Genomic DNA, 21,005 nt, shown 5'->3' with positions numbered 1-21,005 from the left:
CAGCCCATACCTGTTTGAACTATTTTATAATAATTTATATTAAAATCGATATTTTGCGATAACCTTATGGTGACTTCCAGGACCAGTGCCCATTCAGGTCTTCTTTGAAACTGCTGACCTAAAAGAACATACTTCATAAAATAGAATAGACTTGTACATTTATACACTAAAAAACAAACAAGAAAGTCATACATGTATTGAACTTCTCTCCACCCTAGATCAAAGCCAATGTGATGGTACAACCCACATGATGAGCTCATAGCTCTATTCACCCTGGACCTGATGATGAGGATTGCCTCTGATGATCTCTGTGGTTCAGTAATTACTGATCTGTCACCAGTATTGATCCCTCACCAGGCACAGTTCCCATGCTCTGAATGAACCGGGTGTCTGATTGATTTTCTGAAGCGTCAGAACATCACAGATATGCTGCCAGTAATAGGGTGTCTGACTGTGTCACGTGTTGACTGTTGGTTCAAGCATTGGGCAACACTCTGACATTGCTATCCAGAACATTACTGCAAAAATAGGAAAAATAGAAGAGCTTTGACAGTATTAGAGAGAACTACGGGAAAGAAGTGAGCAGTGAGGAGAGGCGAATAATATTGGGTCTTGATTGATTTTGTTGTTGTTCTTTCAGTAAACAGTGGAGGGCAGCCTACATCAAGGATGAAAACCAGTAAGTCAAACGCGTATGCTGTCGTATGCTCCACTCGATGACTATCGTGTGTATGCATTTTACACTCTTCTTCATCATTTTTGTGCCAATTTCTCAGCCAATTTTTCCAGTATACTCTTGCATTATTACATAGTTCAATTTAAATGTAAAAAAAATATGAATATGCTACATGGTGTCTACATGTACCTATTTTCACTTAGGTGTTCAGTCAAAATGCTTTTTACTGTTATACTCAGTTCAGTTATGTACCAATATGAAATAGATACATTCCTGCCATTTGCTTTCTTGTGGTTCTGTATTTTAATACAAACAAGCAGGCCTAAAGAAAATCCTTTAGAATTCAGATAAAATACATCTAAAATAATCCTATCTTCTCCATATTTAGAAATTTAGAAATATGCCTCATTCCTCAACAAGTGAGGAATTCAGACAGATTCTTGTGCAATATAATAATAACAGTCAATATTTAACCCATATTATGGCTCATGTCAGTCAAGGTGATGCATTGAAGTTGTGCAGTCTGTGTACTATGCTGTGCAGAAGCACAAGCCTCAATCCTTGAAAGAGAGCCTCACATACCTCTCTCACACACAGGACAAGTGAGGGGGTAGAGGGTTTATTTTTTCCCTCACTACTTTCTTTACGAGAACTTAATATCGTTACCACATCCACACCCTCCCACACAATTTGTGTGCACTGTGTTCTTTATCTTCTCCCTTTAAAGGTCATCTGAGAAGATAAGAGGCACACGGGTAACCTGAATTAAGCAGCAACCAGTAGTGGGTCTGGAGACATGCTCTTACAGCAGTAGTGTTATAATGCCTTGGGGTCATGACGATCATATACATTACATACCATACATACCCATGCATTCTGCATTGTACTCATACAGATGTCAATAAAGCAAATAATAACCTACCATACACAAGAGAATGCATACAAATCCTACTGAGTCAGTGTTTACAGTGTTGGACAGGTTGTGAGGTAGACAAGAGCTAAATCTGTTATTCACTTTTTAAATCTTATTAGAATATTTTTTGAATATGGTTTATTAAAACTGAACTTTCAAAATAACTTTTGTGAAATAACATCAGGGAACTTCAAGGTTAGTAAATTATGTTATTTCTCTATTTTGGCCGCAAAACATCTTTGTACATAACAACCTTGTCCTATATAAATCCAATCATTTTCCCATAATATCAATATCGCAGCTATAAAATGCAGTGATTAGTTTGTTGCCTAATGTACCAAAAAAGAGGGTTATGCTTCAACACTGAATTGTCTTGTGAATTAAACTGTCATTTCTAAATGAACTCAACCATGAACTGTCAAGGTAACATACCTATAGCAGTTTTATCAGTATGATCTCAAACTAGTATATTTTGTAATCGATTTCAATATCGCCATCTGATGGCATACAGTGAATGTCAATGAGGTTTACATGTAGTGAGTGCTTTTGCTTGGAAATTTAGACCACAGGAAATGTGATATTTTTTTCCGCATTGCTTTTGTGAACTTCAGCGTCTGTACGCCCAAATGTGTTAAACAAAAACATTCTCTTGTTTTTTTCTTATCTTTGCTGTATCCGTTATCTTTCACGAATATTCAATAAGAGGATTCTGTGTATGCAAGTGTTCTGTCTCAATGCACCTCAGACAGCTGCAGAAAAATTCAGGTAGGCATAGTAACAAGGTCAGAGATCATTAGAACGGCACTTGTTGGTGACTGAGGGATCTAGAGGTCAAGTGTGCATTATGTTATTACGGCCCAATCAGTGATGGACTGTCGCCACAAAAATATAGTTACAATATAGTTAAGAGAGAAGGTTTGAAGGTTGGCTATAATTTGGTTTAATAATGATGCACAGAATGGTTGGCAGTGATACAATTAAAGTGATTGTGAAATCTGCTCAACACGAAAGGGTCAAAAGGTTTACTTAATCTGCCCAGGCCAGAAAAACGATCCGTCGGGAAGGGTTCCGCGACTGGCGGCCCATTTATATAAATGTTGGACATAAAAGACTGTAAAAACACCAGCAAATCAGATCCACGTGATTTTAATTTTGGAAATCTGTTCCAAAGTATTCCCACGCATAATAGAGACATACTGTATATGTGATCATATAAAAATGTAAGCAAGGTTTGAAATGTTTTAGTCAAATGGTATATCTTTTTGGGCTTCTTGCGGTCAATTTGCAGTCTGAAAATGATTTGTAATTATGTTCCGGCCCCCTGACCCTCTGCTCAAGAAAAAACCGTCCCGCGGCTGAATCTAGTTGATGATCCCTGCTTTAGGGTATAGGATATATTGAACTAATCACATAAGCAATTCATTCCAGGAAAGTGTGATGGCCTACTTAGTATAAGGACAGATTTAAATACTAATGCATATGTCACAGACTTTATCATCGACATGCAGAACTATTGCATAGACCTTGGAGCAGGCAGTCTGTTGAATTCGTATAGCCCAAAAGGCAACGTGAACACAGAACATTTAGTTAATTGGAGCCAGCATGGTCTGTTTAAACTGTAATTGTGTTTGGCAGAGATGCAGGCCAATACTATATGAGAGCCTGCATACATTCAAAATAGTGATTGAGACATTATAAATGAAAAGTCAAAAGGAAAATTACATAAAATGTGTGATGATCTCGGATAAAGTGTCATTTCATTCTGATTAAATCCGAGTAGGACAACAGTGCTGTACATCTGGATAACTTTATTATACGCTATAATAAGGTCCATGTTGAGGCAATGAGCTTCAACATGAGATTTAACTACATATCCCAGGAGCTCTTGCCAGCCTTATCCGTGTTTGTGCGTGTGTGAGATAAATGTTTACTGTTAATTTCTGATTGTTTATTTAACTTTTGTTTATTATATATTTCACTTGCTTTGGCAATGTAAACATACTGTATGTTTCCCATGCCAATAAAGCCCTCTGAATGGAAATGAGACAGAGCGTGCCTGCGCTCTGTTGTGTACCAGGGTTTGCTGACGTCACTACTGGAACTGCCCTGTCACGCGCAGTTAGTAAAAGTTGGGATAGAAGGCGCTCCAGTGAGAGTCAGTTTCACCGACAACCTTGTCTGTCTTGTTGACACCAAACAGCGATAAATCTATTTAACGTTCGTAAGGACAAAATATTAGACTCGCTGTAGGACAATCAAAAGTTTAACAAGCATTTTATTACCAAACCTCGCCGGGGAGAAAGAATCATTTTTGGATATCTGATCAAGGAAGAAAAACTAGTTCACGCCGCTCGCGGGTCTATTGCTCGCTACAATTTTGATTTGCTAAATTAAACAAGTTTTGTTGTTTCAGTTAACGTTAGTTCTGTAAATGTTGTGACATTTAAAATAGTATTTTGCATTAGCCGTCGTTCGTGTGACGGGAGAACCCGAGCTGTCAACCCCGATGACTACTGCAAATTGCACTGGTAATGAGGAGCTGGACTTCAGGCTGATCTTCGGAGAGGACGGCCAACAGCAGTCGCTAGGCCCCGCAGGTTAGAATTTTATCTTTGCGGCGAATACCCAGTACATTTCTCTAGACGTAGAAGTGCACAGATGCGATTACATTGCAAACGACAAGAACGTTGGTTGCAACAGATTAGCTAATGTGAACAAGCTAGGGAATGTTCTGGCAGCAGAAAGTAGAATAAGTAGGCTAATCATCGAGATTAGTATTTTCTATTTTTGTATGTGCAGTTACACACTGACTTTTCCACAGTTAAAATATGGGGTTTTAGGAACATGAGCCTAAACAGCAAACAAGCGCGCGACAGCAGCTGTCAAATAACGGTGTCCTCATGCTAACTAGCTCATACCCACCAAAAGTTGCAAAACTGTACTAAATAATGTATAAATAATATATTTAAATACTGCAGCACATGCTGAAATCTGTATGTGGCTCCTAGCATAAATAATAATGTAGCTAGCTAGAAATGTATTTCAAAAGACTAGCTCGGCAGCTGAGTAGGTAAAATAGCTAGCTCACGAGAGGACACAGCTGTCAGTTATTCAGACACCTAGCTTAACAAGAATGCATTATACCTGCCTATCAGCTCTACTTGTTTCAAACATTCGCTCCAATCGATTAGGCTTCAGAAAACGAATTGAATAGGTTTGAAACAGCAATGCCATGAACTTGGCAGCATTGGGAACGTCATATTGTAAGAAACTACCATGCATGCATTCACAACTCTTCCATTTGTAATCTAACTAGTTAGTAACGTTAGTGGCCATGCAATCGATGTTGTTGATCATAATACTGAATAGAACTTAAAAAGTACAACAATTAGACATAAATAGCAATATAGTGAATGTAATATTATAGTTATTAGTATTACAAGCAAGCAAATATTCTCTATTTTTCTGCTTAGTTATTCTAAATTACCTTCTCAGATATTAAGAGGTTATTACATCAAGTAATATTACGCCCTTTAACTATTCATTTGTAATGCAGATAAATGTGTAAGGTGTATGTTTAAATTAGAGTATTTGGTACGTTGACTTTGCAGCTTGACAAAACACCATTACAACAATAAACAACACAATAAATTAAACTGAAACTACATATTTCCCAGTATACAAGACACCTCACAACCTAGTTTATACTGTTTTTTTTTGTGCATAATTTCTTTGGCCAATAAGTCCAAACACATCCAATAACCCTATTTCACCCTGCTGCCATTTCAATGATCTCTACAGTTTGCGCCCAGTTTGCCGGCCACAGTGGCCCAATACAGCATTTGACTCTCACAGATAGAGGTGTGTGTGTGTGAGAAGCTGGGGGTTCATATCAGAATCTCAGTGTGACCAGGTGTGCAGAGAAAGAACCAGATCTGTGGAAGTCTGGTGATGCATCATGCCACAATATTCTATTTGTGTTTTGTTTGTGTATTTTGGACGGTTGTTTTGGAAACAAGACTAGACAAGGGGTTTAACCATTCTGAGACAAGAGAAGACAAGCAAGCTGCCATTCATTCATTCATAACCACAGATCTGGGGGTTCCATGCTATTTCAAAAGCATCTGTCTTTCACATAGCTAGAATGCATGCTTGGATTCTGTGAAACTAAAAGAAGTACAGCTGCAAACTGTTTGAATTCAAACCCTAAATTCAGTGTAGGGCGACTGCAACATACATTTTATCTTGAAAGCTTGATTACCGGTTTTGATTAAATAGGGTCAATATCTGCAGAGTTAAGCCTAGCTCTGCCCTTTTCATGAAGCTCTGGCGAAACTATGAATCCAAGGCTTGGCTAGTTCTCTCTCCTCCGCAATCAATTTTTCCCTAGATTATAAAGAAGTCTAATTTGGAGACGAGTAGGGAAAAGTGAAAAAAGTGCTTTTGGAATAAGTCAAGGAATAAAAACGCCACTGTGCAAGTGGTTTTAATCTGGTTGGACTGTGCCTTGGCCCGTATGGCTAGTGCCTGTTCACATTATTAATAACTGGAGTGTAACGCAGAGACACAGAACCAGAGTAACGGTGAGTTGAACAGTATGGCTCCAAGTTGAGTTGCTCTTTCTCCTTCCTCCTCAACCCTAGCCTCACTCACACAAGTCAGGGCTCGCTAGAACAACTTAGAACACTGCTAGTATTTTTCAGTCTGACCTACTCTAACGCAGTAGGACTTACCTCTGTGTATAAACATGTGATTAAGAAGACTGCACTGTGCCAAGCTTGGCCTCTCACTCCTTCCTTCCTTCCTTCCTTCCTTCCTTCCTTCCTTCCTTCCTTCCTTCCTTCCTTCCTTCCTTCCTTCCTTCCTTCCTTCCTTCCTTCCTTCCTTCCTTCCTTCCTTCCTTCCTTCCTTCCTCCTCAGCCCTAGCCTCTCTCTCTCTCTCTCCTTCCTCCTCAGCCCTAGCCTCTCTCTCTCTCCTTCCTCCTCAGCCCTAGCCTCTCTCTCTCTCCTTCCTCCTCAGCCCTAGCTTCTCTCTCTCTCCTTCCTCCTCAGCCCTAGCCCCTCTCTCTCACCTTCCTCCTCAGCTCTAGCACCTCTCTCTCTCTCTCCTTCCTCCTCAGCCCTAGCCCCTCTCTCTCTCCTTCCTCCTCAGCCCTAGCCCCCCTCTCTCTCTCCTTCCTCCTCAGCCCTAGCCCCCCTCTCTCTCTCCTTCCTCCTCAGCCCTAGCCCCCCTCTCTCTCTCCTTCCTCCTCAGCCCTAGCCCCCCTCTCTCTCTCCTTCCTCCTCAGCCCTAGCCCCCCTCTCTCTCTCTCCTCCCTCTTCAGCACTAGCCCCTCTCTCTCTCCTTCCTCCTTCCTCCTCAGCCCTAGCCCCCCTCTCTCTCTCCTTCCTCCTCAGCCCTAGCCCCTCTCTCTCTCCTTCCTCCTCAGCCCTAGCCCCCCTCTCTCTCTCCTTCCTCCTCAGCCCTAGCCCCCCTCTCTCTCTCCTTCCTCCTCAGCCCTAGCCCCCCTCTCTCTCTCTCCTCCCTCCTCAGCACTAGCCCCTCTCTCTCTCCTTCCTCCTCAGCCCTAGCCCCCCTCTCTCTCTCCTTCCTCCTCAGCCCTAGCCCCCCTCTCTCTCTCTCCTCCCTCCTCAGCACTTATCTCTTTCTCTCTCTCTCTTTCTCTCTCTCTCTCTCTCTCTCCTTCCTCATCAGCCCTAGCCTCTCTCTTTCTCTCCCTCACCTTCTCTCTTTCTCTCTCCTTCCTCCTCAGCCCTTTCTCTCTCGCTCTCTCTCTCCTTCCTCCTCAGCCCTAGCCCCCCTCTCTCTCTCTCCTTCCTCCTCAGCCCTAGCCTCTCTCTCTCTCCTTCCTCCTCAGCCCTAGCCTCTCTCTTTCTCCTTACTCCTCAGCCCTAGCCTCTCTCTCTCTCTCTCTCTCTCTCCTTCCTCCTCAGCCCTAGCCTCTGTCTCTCTCGTTCTCTCTCTCTCTTTCCTCCTCAGCACTAGCCTCTCTTTCTCCTTCTTCCTCAGCCCTAGCCTCTCTCTCTCTCTCTCTCCTTCCTCCTCAGCCCTACTCTCTCCCTCTCTCCTTCCTCCTCAGCCCTACTCTCTCTCTCTCTCCTTCCTCCTCAGCCCTAGCCTCCCTCTCTCTCTCCTTCCTCCTCAGCCCTCCCTCTCTCTCCTTCCTCCTCAGCCCCAGCCTCTCTCTCTCTCCTTACTCCTTACTCCTCAGCCCTAGCCTCTCTCTCTCTCTCTCTCTCTCTCTCTCTCTCTCTCTCTCTCTCTCTCTCTCTCCTTCCTCCTCAGCCCCAGCCTCTGTCTCTCTCGTTCTCTCTCTCTCTTTCCTCCTCAGCACTAGCCTCTCTTTCTCCTTCCTCCTCAGCCCTAGCCTCTCTCTCTCTCTCCTTCCTCCTCAGCCCTAGCCTCTCTCTCTCTCCTTCCTCCTCAGCCCTCCCTCTCTCTCCTTCCTCCTCAGCCCTAGACTCTCTCTCCCTCTCCTTCCTCCTCAGCCCTAGGCTCTCTCTCTCTCCTTCCTCCTCAGCCCTCCCTCTCTCTCCTTCCTCCTCATCCCTAGCTTCACTCACACAAGTCAGGGCTCTCTAGAACAACCTGGAGCACCTCTATTTCCTTAATTTGTATTTATTTTGTTTCTTGAACTGTGCTGTTATGACTTTTCATCACAGAGGATCGTAATGTTAACAGTAATTATGTGATTGTTTTTATTTAGTTCCTTGAACTGTGCTATTATGACTGTTCATCACAGAGGATCGTACTGTTAACAGCAATTATATGGTTATTAATAAAGTAACTATGAACCCAGAGAAATAGCCCAGCAGCATTTCCATCCTCTCAAATAGAACAGTAGGCTACACCTTAGTTACAGGTAGTGACAGACATGTTATTCTCAGTCACTCTCTGAATCCTGTCAGTAAGGTATGTAGTACCCAGCTGTTTGTTTACATAGCCTAATTGAATAGTCAACGTTAGTGTAAGAACCATTGAGAAAAAACACATGAGCCTATAGTCTAGACCCACCCCATTTCTTAACTTTTCAGTCTGCTCTACCGCAGTAGGTCTTACCACTGTGAATAAACATGTGATTAAGAAGACTGCACTGTGCCAAGCTTGGACTTTCTCTTCAAAGGCTTTATTCGCATCGCAAACGTGTTTACATTGCCAAAGCACGTGAAATAAACAAACCTGAGAAGACACAAAACAACATCAACAAAAAACTATTTGAATTTAACAGTTTATATTGCATTCAAAAAGGTTTAAAAAGATATTTGTTTTATTATCAGCTATGTACAGTGTTTTAGCAATGTGCCAATAGTTGTAGTACGAATAGTAGGGAGAGATAAATAAAGAGATCAATATTAGTGGTATATCCACTGGCTGCCCTTTGATCAATGGCAATGGCATCTTGCTGATGAGATTGCAAACTGAGGTATTTTGTCTAACAGATATGGGAGTTTATCAATGTTTGATTTGTTTTGAAATTCTTTGTCAGTGTGATCTGTGGGAAATATGTATCTCTAATGTGGTCATACATTTGACAGGAGGTTAGGAAGTGCAGCTCAGTTTCCACCTCATTTTGTGGGCAGTGTGCACATAGCCTGTCTTCTCTTGAGAGCCAGGTCTGCTTATGGCAGCCTCTCTCAATAGCAAGGCTATGCTCACTGAGTCTGTACATAGTCAAGGATGTTCTTAATTTGGGGTCAGTCAAAGTGGCCAGGTATTGTGACTCTGTGTACTCTCTGTATAGGGCCAGATAACATTCCAATTTGCTCAGTTTTTTGGTTGAGTCTTTCCAGTGTGTAAAAAGGTTATCTTTTTCCTTTCTCATAATTTTGTTGGGTCTAATTATGTTGCTGTCCTAGAGAAGAGTCCCCTCAGCCAGCTGGTACTGGGGCTCTGTTCACAAACAGACTCCACAGAGCCCCAGAACCAGCTGGCTGAGGGGACTCTTCTCTAGGTTAATCTCTCTGTAGGTGAGGGCTTTGTCTCTCTCTCTCTCTCTCTCGTGATTTGTTGTTCAGGAAATGCAGTTCCCTTTGAAGTGAGGCATTGATGTAGTAAAAGACAGTAGCCTAACTCAGTCAATGCTGAAGGGTTTTTCTCCACTACTGTAGGCCTACAACGGTGTTGAATGGAAGAGGGAAAAACATGGACTAATAAGTCCTTCAAATCAAATAACAATTTGACAGAATGTTCAACTCTACTGCCAGGATTAGGCCTAAATTAGTCTAAAGTAGCAACCTGTCACTTTGACAAGGTTATTCATTTAAAGGGTAAGGGCGTATTCACTTCTCACTGAAACTCGAGAGTAGTGGGGATAAACTATAGATATACTTTAATATGGTCCTTTTTTTCCCTTATGATATTTAAGAAACAAACTGCTACTCTTTTTCTATCCCTACATGGTAGCTAGTGTGCTCATGTGGTATTGAGCGAGGCTGTGTACAGTGAAAAGTGAACATGTAACACCAAACCTTTTAGGAGCCTTTTGACCCTGTCTGCCTTCTCATCCTTCCAAACTGTCATGGCCGTATGACACAAAAGGTGTCATAGAGAAAATGGCTGGAGGTAAGTAAGTAAGGGCCCCGTTGAGTGGCAGTCTAGTGGTGGTGTCAGTGGGGGCCACATTGGGTGGCAGTCTAGTGGTGGTGTCAGTGAGGGCTCATTGGGTGGCAGTCTAGTGGTGGTGTCGTCAGTGAGGGCCATATTGGGTGGCAGTCTAGAGGTGGTGTCAGTGAGGGCCACATTGGGTGGCAGTCTAGTGGTGGTGTCAGTGAGGTCCACATTGGGTGGCAGTCTAGTGGTGGTGTCAGTGAGGGCCATATTGGGTGGCAGTCTAGAGGTGGTGTCAGTGTGGGCCACATTGGGTGGCAGTCTAGTGGTGGTGGTGTCAATGAGGGCCACATTGGGTGGCAGTCTAGTGGTGGTGTCAGTGAGGGCCCCATTGGGTGGCAGTCTAGAGGTGGTGGCAGTCTAGAGGTAGTGTCAGTGAGGGCCACATTGGGTGGCAGTCTAGAGGTGGTGGGAGTGAGGGACACATTGGGTGACAGTCTAGTGGTGGTGTCAGTGAGGGCCCATTGAGTGGCAGTCTAGAGGTGGTGTCAGTGAGGGCCACATTGGGTGGCAGTCTTGTTGTGGTGTCAGTGAGGGCCCCATTGGGTGGCAGTCTAGAGGTGGTGGCAGTCTAGAGATGGTGTCAGTGAGGGCCACATTGGGTGGCAGTCTAGAGGTGGTGGGAGTGAGGGACACATTGGGTGACAGTCTAGTGGTGGTGTCAGTGAGGGCCCATTGAGTGGCAGTATAGTGGTGGTGTCAGTGAGGGCCCATTGGGTGGCAGTCTAGAGGTGGTGTCAGTGAGGGCCACATTGGGTGGCAGTCTAGAGGTGGTGGGAGTGAGGGTCCTATTGAGTGGCAGTCTAGAGGTGGTGTCAGTGAGGGCCCATTGAGTGGCAGTATAGTGGTGGTGTCAGTGAGGGCCCATTGGTGGCAGTCTAGAGGTGGTGTCAGTGAGGGCCACATTGGGTGGAAGTCTAGAGGTGGTGGGAGTGAGGGTCCTATTGAGTGGAAGTCTAAAGGTGTTGTCAGTGAGGGCCACATTGGGTGGCAGTCTAGTGGTGGTGTCAGCGAGGGCTCATTGGGTGGCAGTCTAGTGGTGGTGTCAGTGAGGGCCACATTGGGTGGCAGTCTAGTGGTGGTGTCAGTGAGGGCCACATTGGGTGGCAGTCTAGTGGTGGTGTCAGTGAGGGCCATATTGGGTGGCAATCTAGAGGTGGTGGCAGTCTAGAGGTAGTGTCAGTGAGGGCCCCATTGGGTGGCAGTCTAGAGGTGGTGGCAGTCTAGAGGTGGTGGGAGTGAGGGACACATTGGGTGACAGTCTAGTGGTGGTGTCAGTGAGGGCCCATTGAGTGGCAGTATAGTGGTGGTGTCAGTGAGGGCCCATTGGGTGGCAGTCTAGAGGTGGTGTCAGTGAGGGCCACATTGGGTGGCAGTCTAGAGGTGGTGTCAGTGAGGGCCCATTGAGTGGCAGTATAGTGGTGGTGTCAGTGAGGGCCCATTGGTGGCAGTGAGGGCCCATTGGTGGCAGTCTAGAGGTGGTGTCAGTGAGGGCCCTATTGAGTGGAAGTCTAAAGGTGTTGTCAGTGAGGGCCACATTGGGTGGCAGTCTAGTGGTGGTGTCAGCAAGGGCTCATTGGGTGGCAGTCTAGTGGTGGTGTCAGTGAGGGCCACATTGGGTGGCAGTCTAGTGGTGGTGTCAGTGAGGGCCACATTGGGTGGCAGTCTAGTGGTGGTGTCAGTGAGGGCCATATTGGGTGGCAATCTAGAGGTGGTGTCAGTGAGGGCCACATTGGGTGGCAGTCTAGTGGTGGTGTCAGTGAGGGCCCCATTGGGTGGCAGTCTAGAGGTAGTGTCAGTGAGGGCCATATTGGGTGGCAGTCTAGTGGTGGTGTCAGTCAGGGCCCCATTGGGTGGCAGTCTAGTGGTGGTGTCAGTGAGGGCCACATTGGGTGGCAGTCTAGTGTTGGTGTCAGTAGGGGCACATTGGGTGGCAGTCTAGTGGTGGTGTCAGTGAGGGCCACATTGGGTGGCAGTCTAGTGGTGGTGTCAGTGAGGGCCACATTGGGTGGCAGTCTAGTGGTGGTGTCAGTGAGGGCCCCATTGGGTGGCAGTCTAGTGGTGGTGTCAGTCTAGACATACTGTCAATGAGGGCCACATCGGGTGGCAGTCTAGTGGTGGTGTCAGTCAGGGCCCCATTGGGTGGCAGTCTAGTGGTGGTGTCAGTGAGGGCCACATTGAGTGGCAGTCTAGTGGTGGTGTCAGCGAGGGCTCATTGGGTGGCAGTCTAGTGGTGGTGTCAGTGAGGGCCACATTGGGTGGTAGTCTAGTGGTGGTGTCAGTGAGGGCCACATTGGGTGGCAGTCTAGTGGTGGTGTCAGTGAGGGCCATATTGGGTGGCAGTCTAGAGGTGGTGTCAGTGAGGACCATATGGGGTGGCAGTCTAGAGGTGGTGTCAGTGAGGGCCACATTGGGTGGCAGTCTAGTGGTGGTGTCAGTGAGTGCCCCATTGGGTGGCAGTCTAGAGGTGGTGGCAGTCTAGAGATGGTGTCAGTGAGGGCCACATTGGGTGGCAGTCTAGAGGTGGTGGGAGTGAGGGCCCTATTGAGTGGCAGTCTAGAGGTGGTGTCAGTGAGGTCCCATTGAGTGGCAGTATAGTGGTGGTGTCAGTGAGGGCCACATTGGGTGGCAGTATAGTGGTGGTGTCAGTGAGGGCCCATTGGTGGCAGTCTAGAGGTGGTGTCAGTGAGGGCCCTATTGAGTGGAAGTCTAAAGGTGTTGTCAGTGAGGGCCACATTGGGTGGCAGTCTAGTGGTGGTGTCAGCAAGGGCTCATTGGGTGGCAGTCTAGTGGTGGTGTCAGTGAGGGCCACATTGGGTGGCAGTCTAGTGGTGGTGTCAGTGAGGGCCACATTGGGTGGCAGTCTAGTGGTGGTGTCAGTGAGGGCCCCATTGGGTGGCAGTCTAGAGGTAGTGTCAGTGAGGGCCATATTGGGTGGCAGTCTAGTGGTGGTGTCAGTCTAGTGGTGGTGTCAGTGAGGGCCACATTGAGTGGCAGTCTAGTGGTGGTGTCAGTGAGGGCCACATTGGGTGGCAGTCTAGTGGTGGTGTCAGTAGGGGCACATTGGGTGGCAGTCTAGTGGTGGTGTCAGTGAGGGCCACATTGGGTGGCAGTCTAGTGGTGGTGTCAGTGAGGGCCACATTGGGTGGCAGTCTAGACATACTGTCAATGAGGGCCACATCGGGTGGCAGTCTAGTGGTGGTGTCAGTGAGGGCCACATTGAGTGGCAGTCTAGTGGTGGTGTCAGCGAGGGCTCATTGGGTGGCAGTCTAGTGGTGGTGTCAGTGAGGGCCACATTGAGTGGCAGTCTAGTGGTGGTGTCAGCGAGGGCTCATTGGGTGGCAGTCTAGTGGTGGTGTCAGTGAGGGCCACATTGGGTGGTAGTCTAGTGGTGGTGTCAGTGAGGGCCACATTGGGTGGCAGTCTAGTGGTGGTGTCAGTGAGGGCCATATTGGGTGGCAGTCTAGAGGTGGTGTCAGTGAGGGCCACATTGGGTGGCAGTCTAGTGGTGGTGTCAGTGAAGGCCCCATTGGGTGGCAGTCTAGAGGTAGTGTCAGTGAGGGCCAAATTGGGTGGCAGTCTAGTGGTGGTGTCAGTGAGTGCCCCATTGGGTGGCAGTCTAGAGGTGGTGGCAGTCTAGAGGTAGTGTCAGTGAGGGCCACATTGGGTGGCAGTCTAGAGGTGGTGGGAGTGAGGTCCCTATTGAGTGGCAGTCTAGAGGTGGTGTCAGTGAGGGCCACATTGGGTGGCAGTCTTGTTGTGGTGTCAGTGAGGGCCCCATTGGGTGGCAGTCTAGAGGTGGTGGCAGTCTAGAGATGGTGTCAGTGAGGGCCACATTGGGTGGCAGTCTAGAGGTGGTGGGAGTGAGGGCCCTATTGAGTGGCAGTCTAGAGGTGGTGTCAGTGAGGTCCCATTGAGTGGCAGTATAGTGGTGGTGTCAGTGAGGGCCACATTGGGTGGCAGTCTAGAGGTGGTGTCAGTGAGGGCCACATTGGGTGGCAGTCTAAGGGTGGTGTCAGTAAGGGCCACATTGGGTGGCAGTCTAGTGGTGGTGTCAGTGAGGGCCACATTGGGTGGCAGTCTAGTGGTGGTGTCAGTGAGGGCCACATTGGGTGACAGTCTAGTGGTGGTGTCAGTGAGGGCCACATTGGGTGGCAGTCTTGTGGTGGTGTCAGTGAGGGCCCCATTTGGTGGCAGTCTAGAGGTGGTGGCAGTCTAGAGGTAGTGTCAGTGAGGGCCACATTGGGTGGCAGTCTAGAGGTGGTGGGAGTGAGGGACACATTGGGTGACAGTCTAGTGGTGGTGTCAGTGAGGGCCCATTGGTGGCAGTCTAGAGGTGGTGTCAGTGAGGGCCCTATTGAGTGGAAGTCTAAAGGTGTTGTCAGTGAGGGCCACATTGGGTGGCAGTCTAGTGGTGGTGTCAGCAAGGGCTCATTGGGTGGCAGTCTAGTGGTGGTGTCAGTGAGGGCCACATTGGGTGGCAGTCTAGTGGTGGTGTCAGTGAGGGCCACATTGGGTGGCAGTCTAGTGGTGGTGTCAGTGAGGGCCCCATTGGGTGGCAGTCTAGAGGTAGTGTCAGTGAGGGCCATATTGGGTGGCAGTCTAGTGGTGGTGTCAGTCTAGTGGTGGTGTCAGTGAGGGCCACATTGAGTGGCAGTCTAGTGGTGGTGTCAGTGAGGGCCACATTGGGTGGCAGTCTAGTGGTGGTGTCAGTAGGGGCACATTGGGTGGCAGTCTAGTGGTGGTGTCAGTGAGGGCCACATTGGGTGGCAGTCTAGTGGTGGTGTCAGTGAGGGCCACATTGGGTGGCAGTCTAGACATACTGTCAATGAGGGCCACATCGGGTGGCAGTCTAGTGGTGGTGTCAGTGAGGGCCACATTGAGTGGCAGTCTAGTGGTGGTGTCAGCGAGGGCTCATTGGGTGGCAGTCTAGTGGTGGTGTCAGTGAGGGCCACATTGAGTGGCAGTCTAGTGGTGGTGTCAGCGAGGGCTCATTGGGTGGCAGTCTAGTGGTGGTGTCAGTGAGGGCCACATTGGGTGGTAGTCTAGTGGTGGTGTCAGTGAGGGCCACATTGGGTGGCAGTCTAGTGGTGGTGTCAGTGAGGGCCATATTGGGTGGCAGTCTAGAGGTGGTGTCAGTGAGGGCCACATTGGGTGGCAGTCTAGTGGTGGTGTCAGTGAAGGCCCCATTGGGTGGCAGTCTAGAGGTAGTGTCAGTGAGGGCCAAATTGGGTGGCAGTCTAGTGGTGGTGTCAGTGAGTGCCCCATTGGGTGGCAGTCTAGAGGTGGTGGCAGTCTAGAGGTAGTGTCAGTGAGGGCCACATTGGGTGGCAGTCTAGAGGTGGTGGGAGTGAGGTCCCTATTGAGTGGCAGTCTAGAGGTGGTGTCAGTGAGGGCCACATTGGGTGGCAGTCTTGTTGTGGTGTCAGTGAGGGCCCCATTGGGTGGCAGTCTAGAGGTGGTGGCAGTCTAGAGATGGTGTCAGTGAGGGCCACATTGGGTGGCAGTCTAGAGGTGGTGGGAGTGAGGGCCCTATTGAGTGGCAGTCTAGAGGTGGTGTCAGTGAGGTCCCATTGAGTGGCAGTATAGTGGTGGTGTCAGTGAGGGCCACATTGGGTGGCAGTCTAGAGGTGGTGTCAGTGAGGGCCACATTGGGTGGCAGTCTAAGGGTGGTGTCAGTAAGGGCCACATTGGGTGGCAGTCTAGTGGTGGTGTCAGTGAGGGCCACATTGGGTGGCAGTCTAGTGGTGGTGTCAGTGAGGGCCACATTGGGTGACAGTCTAGTGGTGGTGTCAGTGAGGGCCACATTGGGTGGCAGTCTTGTGGTGGTGTCAGTGAGGGCCCCATTTGGTGGCAGTCTAGAGGTGGTGGCAGTCTAGAGGTAGTGTCAGTGAGGGCCACATTGGGTGACAGTCTAGTGGTGGTGTGTATGAGGGCCACATTGGGTGGAAGTCTAGTGTTGGTGTCAGTGAGGGCCCCATTGGGTGGCAGTCTAGAGGTGGTGGCAGTCTAGAGGTAGTGTCAGTGAGGGCCCCATTTGGTGGCAGTCTAGAGGTGGTGGCAGTCTAGAGGTAGTGTCAGTGAGGGCCACATTGGGTGGCAGTCTAGAGGTGGTGGGAGTGAGGGCCACATTGGGTGACAGTCTAGTGGTGGTGTGTATGAGGGCCACATTGGGTGGAAGTCTAGTGTTGGTGTCAGTGAGGGCCCCATTGGGTGGCAGTCTAGAGATGGTGGCAGTCTAGAGGTAGTGTCAGTGAGGGCCACATTGGGTGGCAGTCTAGAGGTGGTGGGAGTGAGGTCCCTATTGAGTGGCAGTCTAGAGGTAGTGTCAGTGAGGGCCACATTGGGTGGCAGTCTAGAGGTGGTGGGAGTGAGGTCCCTATTGAGTGGCAGTCTAGAGGTGGTGTCAGTGAGGGCCACATTGGGTGGCAGTCTAGTGGTGGTGTCAGTGAGGGCCCTATTGAGTGGCAGTCTAAAGGTGGTGTCAGTGAGGGCCACATTGGGTGGCAGTCTAGAGGTGGTGGGAGTGAGGTCCCTATTGAGTGGCAGTCTAGAGGTGGTGTCAGTGAGGGCCACATTGGGTGGCAGTCTAGTGGTGGTGTCAGTGAGGGCCCTATTGAGTGGCAGTCTAAAGGTGGTGTCAGTGAGGGCCCATTGGGTGGCAGTCTAGAGGTGGTGGCAGTCTAGAGGTGGTAATAGTGGGTTGAACAGTAAGAGATTGGTAGAGGTATCAATGAGGGGGAAGGTGTCTCTCTGAGTTGTAGAGGAGCAGAGCCTAGCATATACAGTAAAGGTGTCTGGCACAGTGCCCAGACATGCCATGTGGGCTTTAGATGGCAGTGCAATGACAGAGGGGTAGTGGGCAGCTCCTCCCCCCTGTTGTTAAGGGGAACAGAGAAAGGTTCTGTCTCGCTCTCTTTCCTCTTTCCTTCCTCTTATCCTTTTTTGTCTTCTTTCTTTCTCTCTCTTCTGGTCCTTTTTCTCTCACATCCGATGGCCTGTCTGGCAGCTTTGGGTCTGTCATCATCGTACCACCTCAGAGCTGTGCAAGCCTCAACAAGGACCATGCATGCTTCCTCTCTTTTTCCTCTTCTTCTCCTCACTCCCTCCCTCCCTCCCTCCTCACCCACGAAGGATATGGGAGACCACCAGTTGTTTCTATCTAAGGGAGAGCCTGAACCAGACTAATGAAATCTCCAGATGCTGGCAATCTTGGCGTAAACTAACTGTAATCAGGTTTGATTTGGCGTAAGCTAGTAAATCGGTTGACATGTTGGTTTGTTATAGTGGAATTTGTACAGAGTTTGATGTTGTAATGTAGTAGCATTGCATCATAGCTGAAACCCAGTGAGGAAATCAACTAAGTGACAGTCTATCATTTTTTTGGAGGAGATCTGTTGCTCTTGACTTTTAGTTTGTTCTTGTGCTTGCCCCAGCTTCATCTGTCTGGACTTGACTCCTGGCTCTGTCTGTCTCAGTCGTGGGAAAGACTGAAATTACATCGCTCTCATGGTGGACTATATTGGGCTCTCAGGGAGAGTGGTAGAGGGCAGCAGGCGGCAGGTTGCAGACAGCTCTGTTAGATCAGGAGTCCCCCAGCAAGCAGGCAGGTCTGAAGCTGTCCAGTCGACAGAGCAACACTGCTTCACCGTTACCGTTTAACGGGAGCTAGGAGCGGAAGAATGTTGTGCGCCACGTCAACAGGTGAGTGACTGTATGTCCGACTCCCAGACTCTGGCCAGCTGTGTGTGTGTGTGTTGTGGGGGTGTAACCGGCTCAGATGAGTGTTGCAGGACCCTTATCAAGTGTGTCTGGAAGACTAACGATGTATCAAGTTATAAATTACAAAGCATTATTTCTCTAATTTGTGGAGTTTTCCTTTGTGAAAAATGAGTCACATTCAGGCCTATAACCAAGGTTAAACTGAGTGGTGAAGACTTAAAGCTGCAATCTGTAACTTTTTGGGCGACTTGACCCAATTCGCATAGAAATATGTGTTTTTGAGCTGTAATTCTCATTGACAGCAAGTCTAAGAAGCAGTAGATCTGTTCTATGTGCGCTATTTTTATGCTTCTCGTTTCTTTTTTTGCGTATTTCACTTTCAGTTTTGTACACCAACTTCAAATAGCAGAAAATACAATATTTTTGGTGATGGAAAATATATTTCACAGAGATTTAGATGGTACAATGACTCTCTACACTATACTTGCTTGTTTTGTCTCATAAACTGAAATTATGCGAACTATTAGAACTTTAGCCACCAGGAAATGGCAGAGCAATTTCTGCATAGTGCACCTTTAAACATACTATGACCACTAACACTACAGTCTCAACTGCTGTGTATTGTACAGGACTCCACATGTTTAAAGTACATTAGGTATTTGGGGCATACTGTAGCCTATCTCTGTTCAGTGGAGCACACAGCTTAGAGTGAGAAGGCTTAACAGTTTGGTAGCCAGCAGTGAACCCTGGTTGGATTCCCTGGAGGATATGTGGGCTAGTTGGCCAGGTGGAGGCCCTAACCCTCCAGAGTGGACAGTGTAGAGCTGAGCTGAGGGGGTCTGGCCTGGAGGAGCCCTGGTCTGGAGTGATGAGAGAGACATTTGTTTCCCAGGGCGAGGCACGAGCAGCTATGTGTGGCATCTGTCTACTTTAAATTTAGTGTAACTGAAGCTACCACTGGCCATGCTACACTGTATCAACATGCGAGGGAAGAAGAGAAAGTTGTTGAACTCTTACATTTAGTTTTCCCCCTCCCTGTTCCTCTTTGAAGAGGCGGGGCATAGCTATATTGCACTGGTCTCAGTAAGAGCTGCTGCTGCTGAATCCCAGTTTATTCTAGGCTGTGCATGTAAGCCCTGTTTTAGTCAGTGGTGATTCTGCCCCATCTGTGTTGAGCCCCAACTTTCTAGCAAAAACAAAACTACTTTTTGGGGGGGATGCCTGTTTTGTATGTTATTGTGACATTAATACGTGTCACATATGTGACATTAATACGTGTCACATATACGACATTAATACGTGTCACATATACGACATTAATACGTGTCACATATACGACATTAATACGTGTCACATATACGACATTAATACGTGTCACATATACGACATTAATACGTGTCACATTTACGACATTAATACGTGTCACATATACGACATTAATACGTGTCACATATGTGACATTAATACGTGTCACATATACGACATTAATACGTGTCACAGTTGCGCCGTGATTGGCTCAGGGTCCTGTCACTCATGGGGACACTACGTCACCGCCAAATTTAAGGGTAGAGCTTGAAAATTCAAGCCCCTTGGATGCTGCCATAGAGTTACATTAGAAGTGCCCATCCAAGAAGGCTCAAGGTCATTGGCCACAGATAAAATGACATCAAGTTACCTTATATCTACAGCAGCTTTGATTGGACTGTCAACATCATACTTTGAAAATCTTAGCTAGCAAGCTAGCAGTCATCATCATGAATCAAGTCAACAATCTACTGGCAAATCATTTTTAATCCTTGTCATATGAAGAGAAATACTGAAGAGAAATTATAGTTAAAATGTATCTGTGCTCATCGGCCATTGGACATAAACATTACACAGCAAGTTGGAAATCGCAAATTCAACAATGAGTGTTTTGGAAGGAATTAGTGCTTAACTACAAGCATTGCAAAGCAACCACTAGCCTGCTCTTCAGTGGAGTGGGTGTGTGGTCTGGGTTTAAGGTCTCTTTTTCTGAGATTAAAAGGATAAATATTCAACCATTGGCTATGGTGTAAAACTAGCATGACTTCTGTCGCGCTCAAAACAACTGGAAACTCAGAACTGGGAAATCTGTTTTCAGTGACAAGACAACTAGGAACGAGGTCCAACTGGGAAAATAGGTTTTGAACCGTCATCCAACTCGGAATTGAATGTCCTGAACTCGGGCCTCTTTCTAGAGCTCTGACCTGAAGATCACTGACGTCATCATGATTTGACCTTGTTTTTTCAGAGTTCCCAGTTGTCTTGAAAGCACCATAAATCCAGAGAATGCCAGGCTTTGATGACAAAGTTTGACAATTTTCCCACAAAGGACTGCCGAAGTTAACTAAAAAAACATGATGAAAGTTTTGTTTTTCACAAAATGTGGGAAAGTTTGGGCTTGTGAACAATTTATGACCTTTCAACTTATTTTGATATGGTTTGATGTCGATAGCCTGTTGGTGAGTAACACTATGATTGGTTGGGGGAAACCATGCTATTTAGGCCTATATTTCATTGGAGTTAAATTGCGTAACATGATGATGCAAACCTTCTACAACTATCTGTGTAGGGTCTAGTGGAGAGGGTGCCTTTGGTAATTAAATAGAAATAGCCTTGACGAAGCCAATGTGAAATATAAATGTCAGTTTGTCTATCTACCCTCTGGCATTTAACATGGCCTTGTGGGTGTGCAGAGAAAGATCTCGGTGAGTGTGCAAGGGTTCCCTTCCACTTACAAGCCCCCAGACAGCGCGGCCATATCTCCACCCAGGGACACTGCACTTCCTTCTTACTGTCCCGAAGGTCCCCCTCCACCTCTTCCTTCTCCACTCCATGGCTGCACAATTTACTCTCAGGGCCAGCAGCTTACTGCTGCTGTTACAGTTGTGTAATTAACCTGATAGGAGGAACATCATCACTAGGGACTGTGACTGGGGAGGAGAGGGGAGTGGAGGAGAAGGATATTACATACATTATTATGATGATATTACATATTATATTCCTATTATACTGTATGATAAATAATACATATTATGATATGAGTCTGTTAAATCTTGTCTCAG

General features: G+C 47.3%; 1 protein-coding gene across 1 annotated transcript in view; it reads left to right on the top strand.

Annotated features, from left to right (window-relative positions):
* Positions 1–3,715: 3,715 nt before the first annotated feature.
* The window catches only part of LOC109883810 (nuclear factor of activated T-cells, cytoplasmic 3-like), an 88,068-nt gene continuing 70,778 nt past the window's right edge, over positions 3,716–21,005 (top strand). The window contains 1 exon segment of the mRNA XM_031815018.1: positions 3,716–4,186. Within this exon segment, the coding sequence (XP_031670878.1) occupies positions 4,096–4,186 (91 nt within the window). The 5' untranslated portion in view covers positions 3,716–4,095.

The sequence above is a fragment of the Oncorhynchus kisutch genome, linkage group LG3, assembly GCF_002021735.2.
Source record: "Oncorhynchus kisutch isolate 150728-3 linkage group LG3, Okis_V2, whole genome shotgun sequence".
In the NCBI taxonomy this organism is placed as follows: Eukaryota; Metazoa; Chordata; class Actinopteri; order Salmoniformes; family Salmonidae; genus Oncorhynchus; species Oncorhynchus kisutch.
This window is presented reverse-complemented; position numbering and strand designations above follow the sequence as displayed.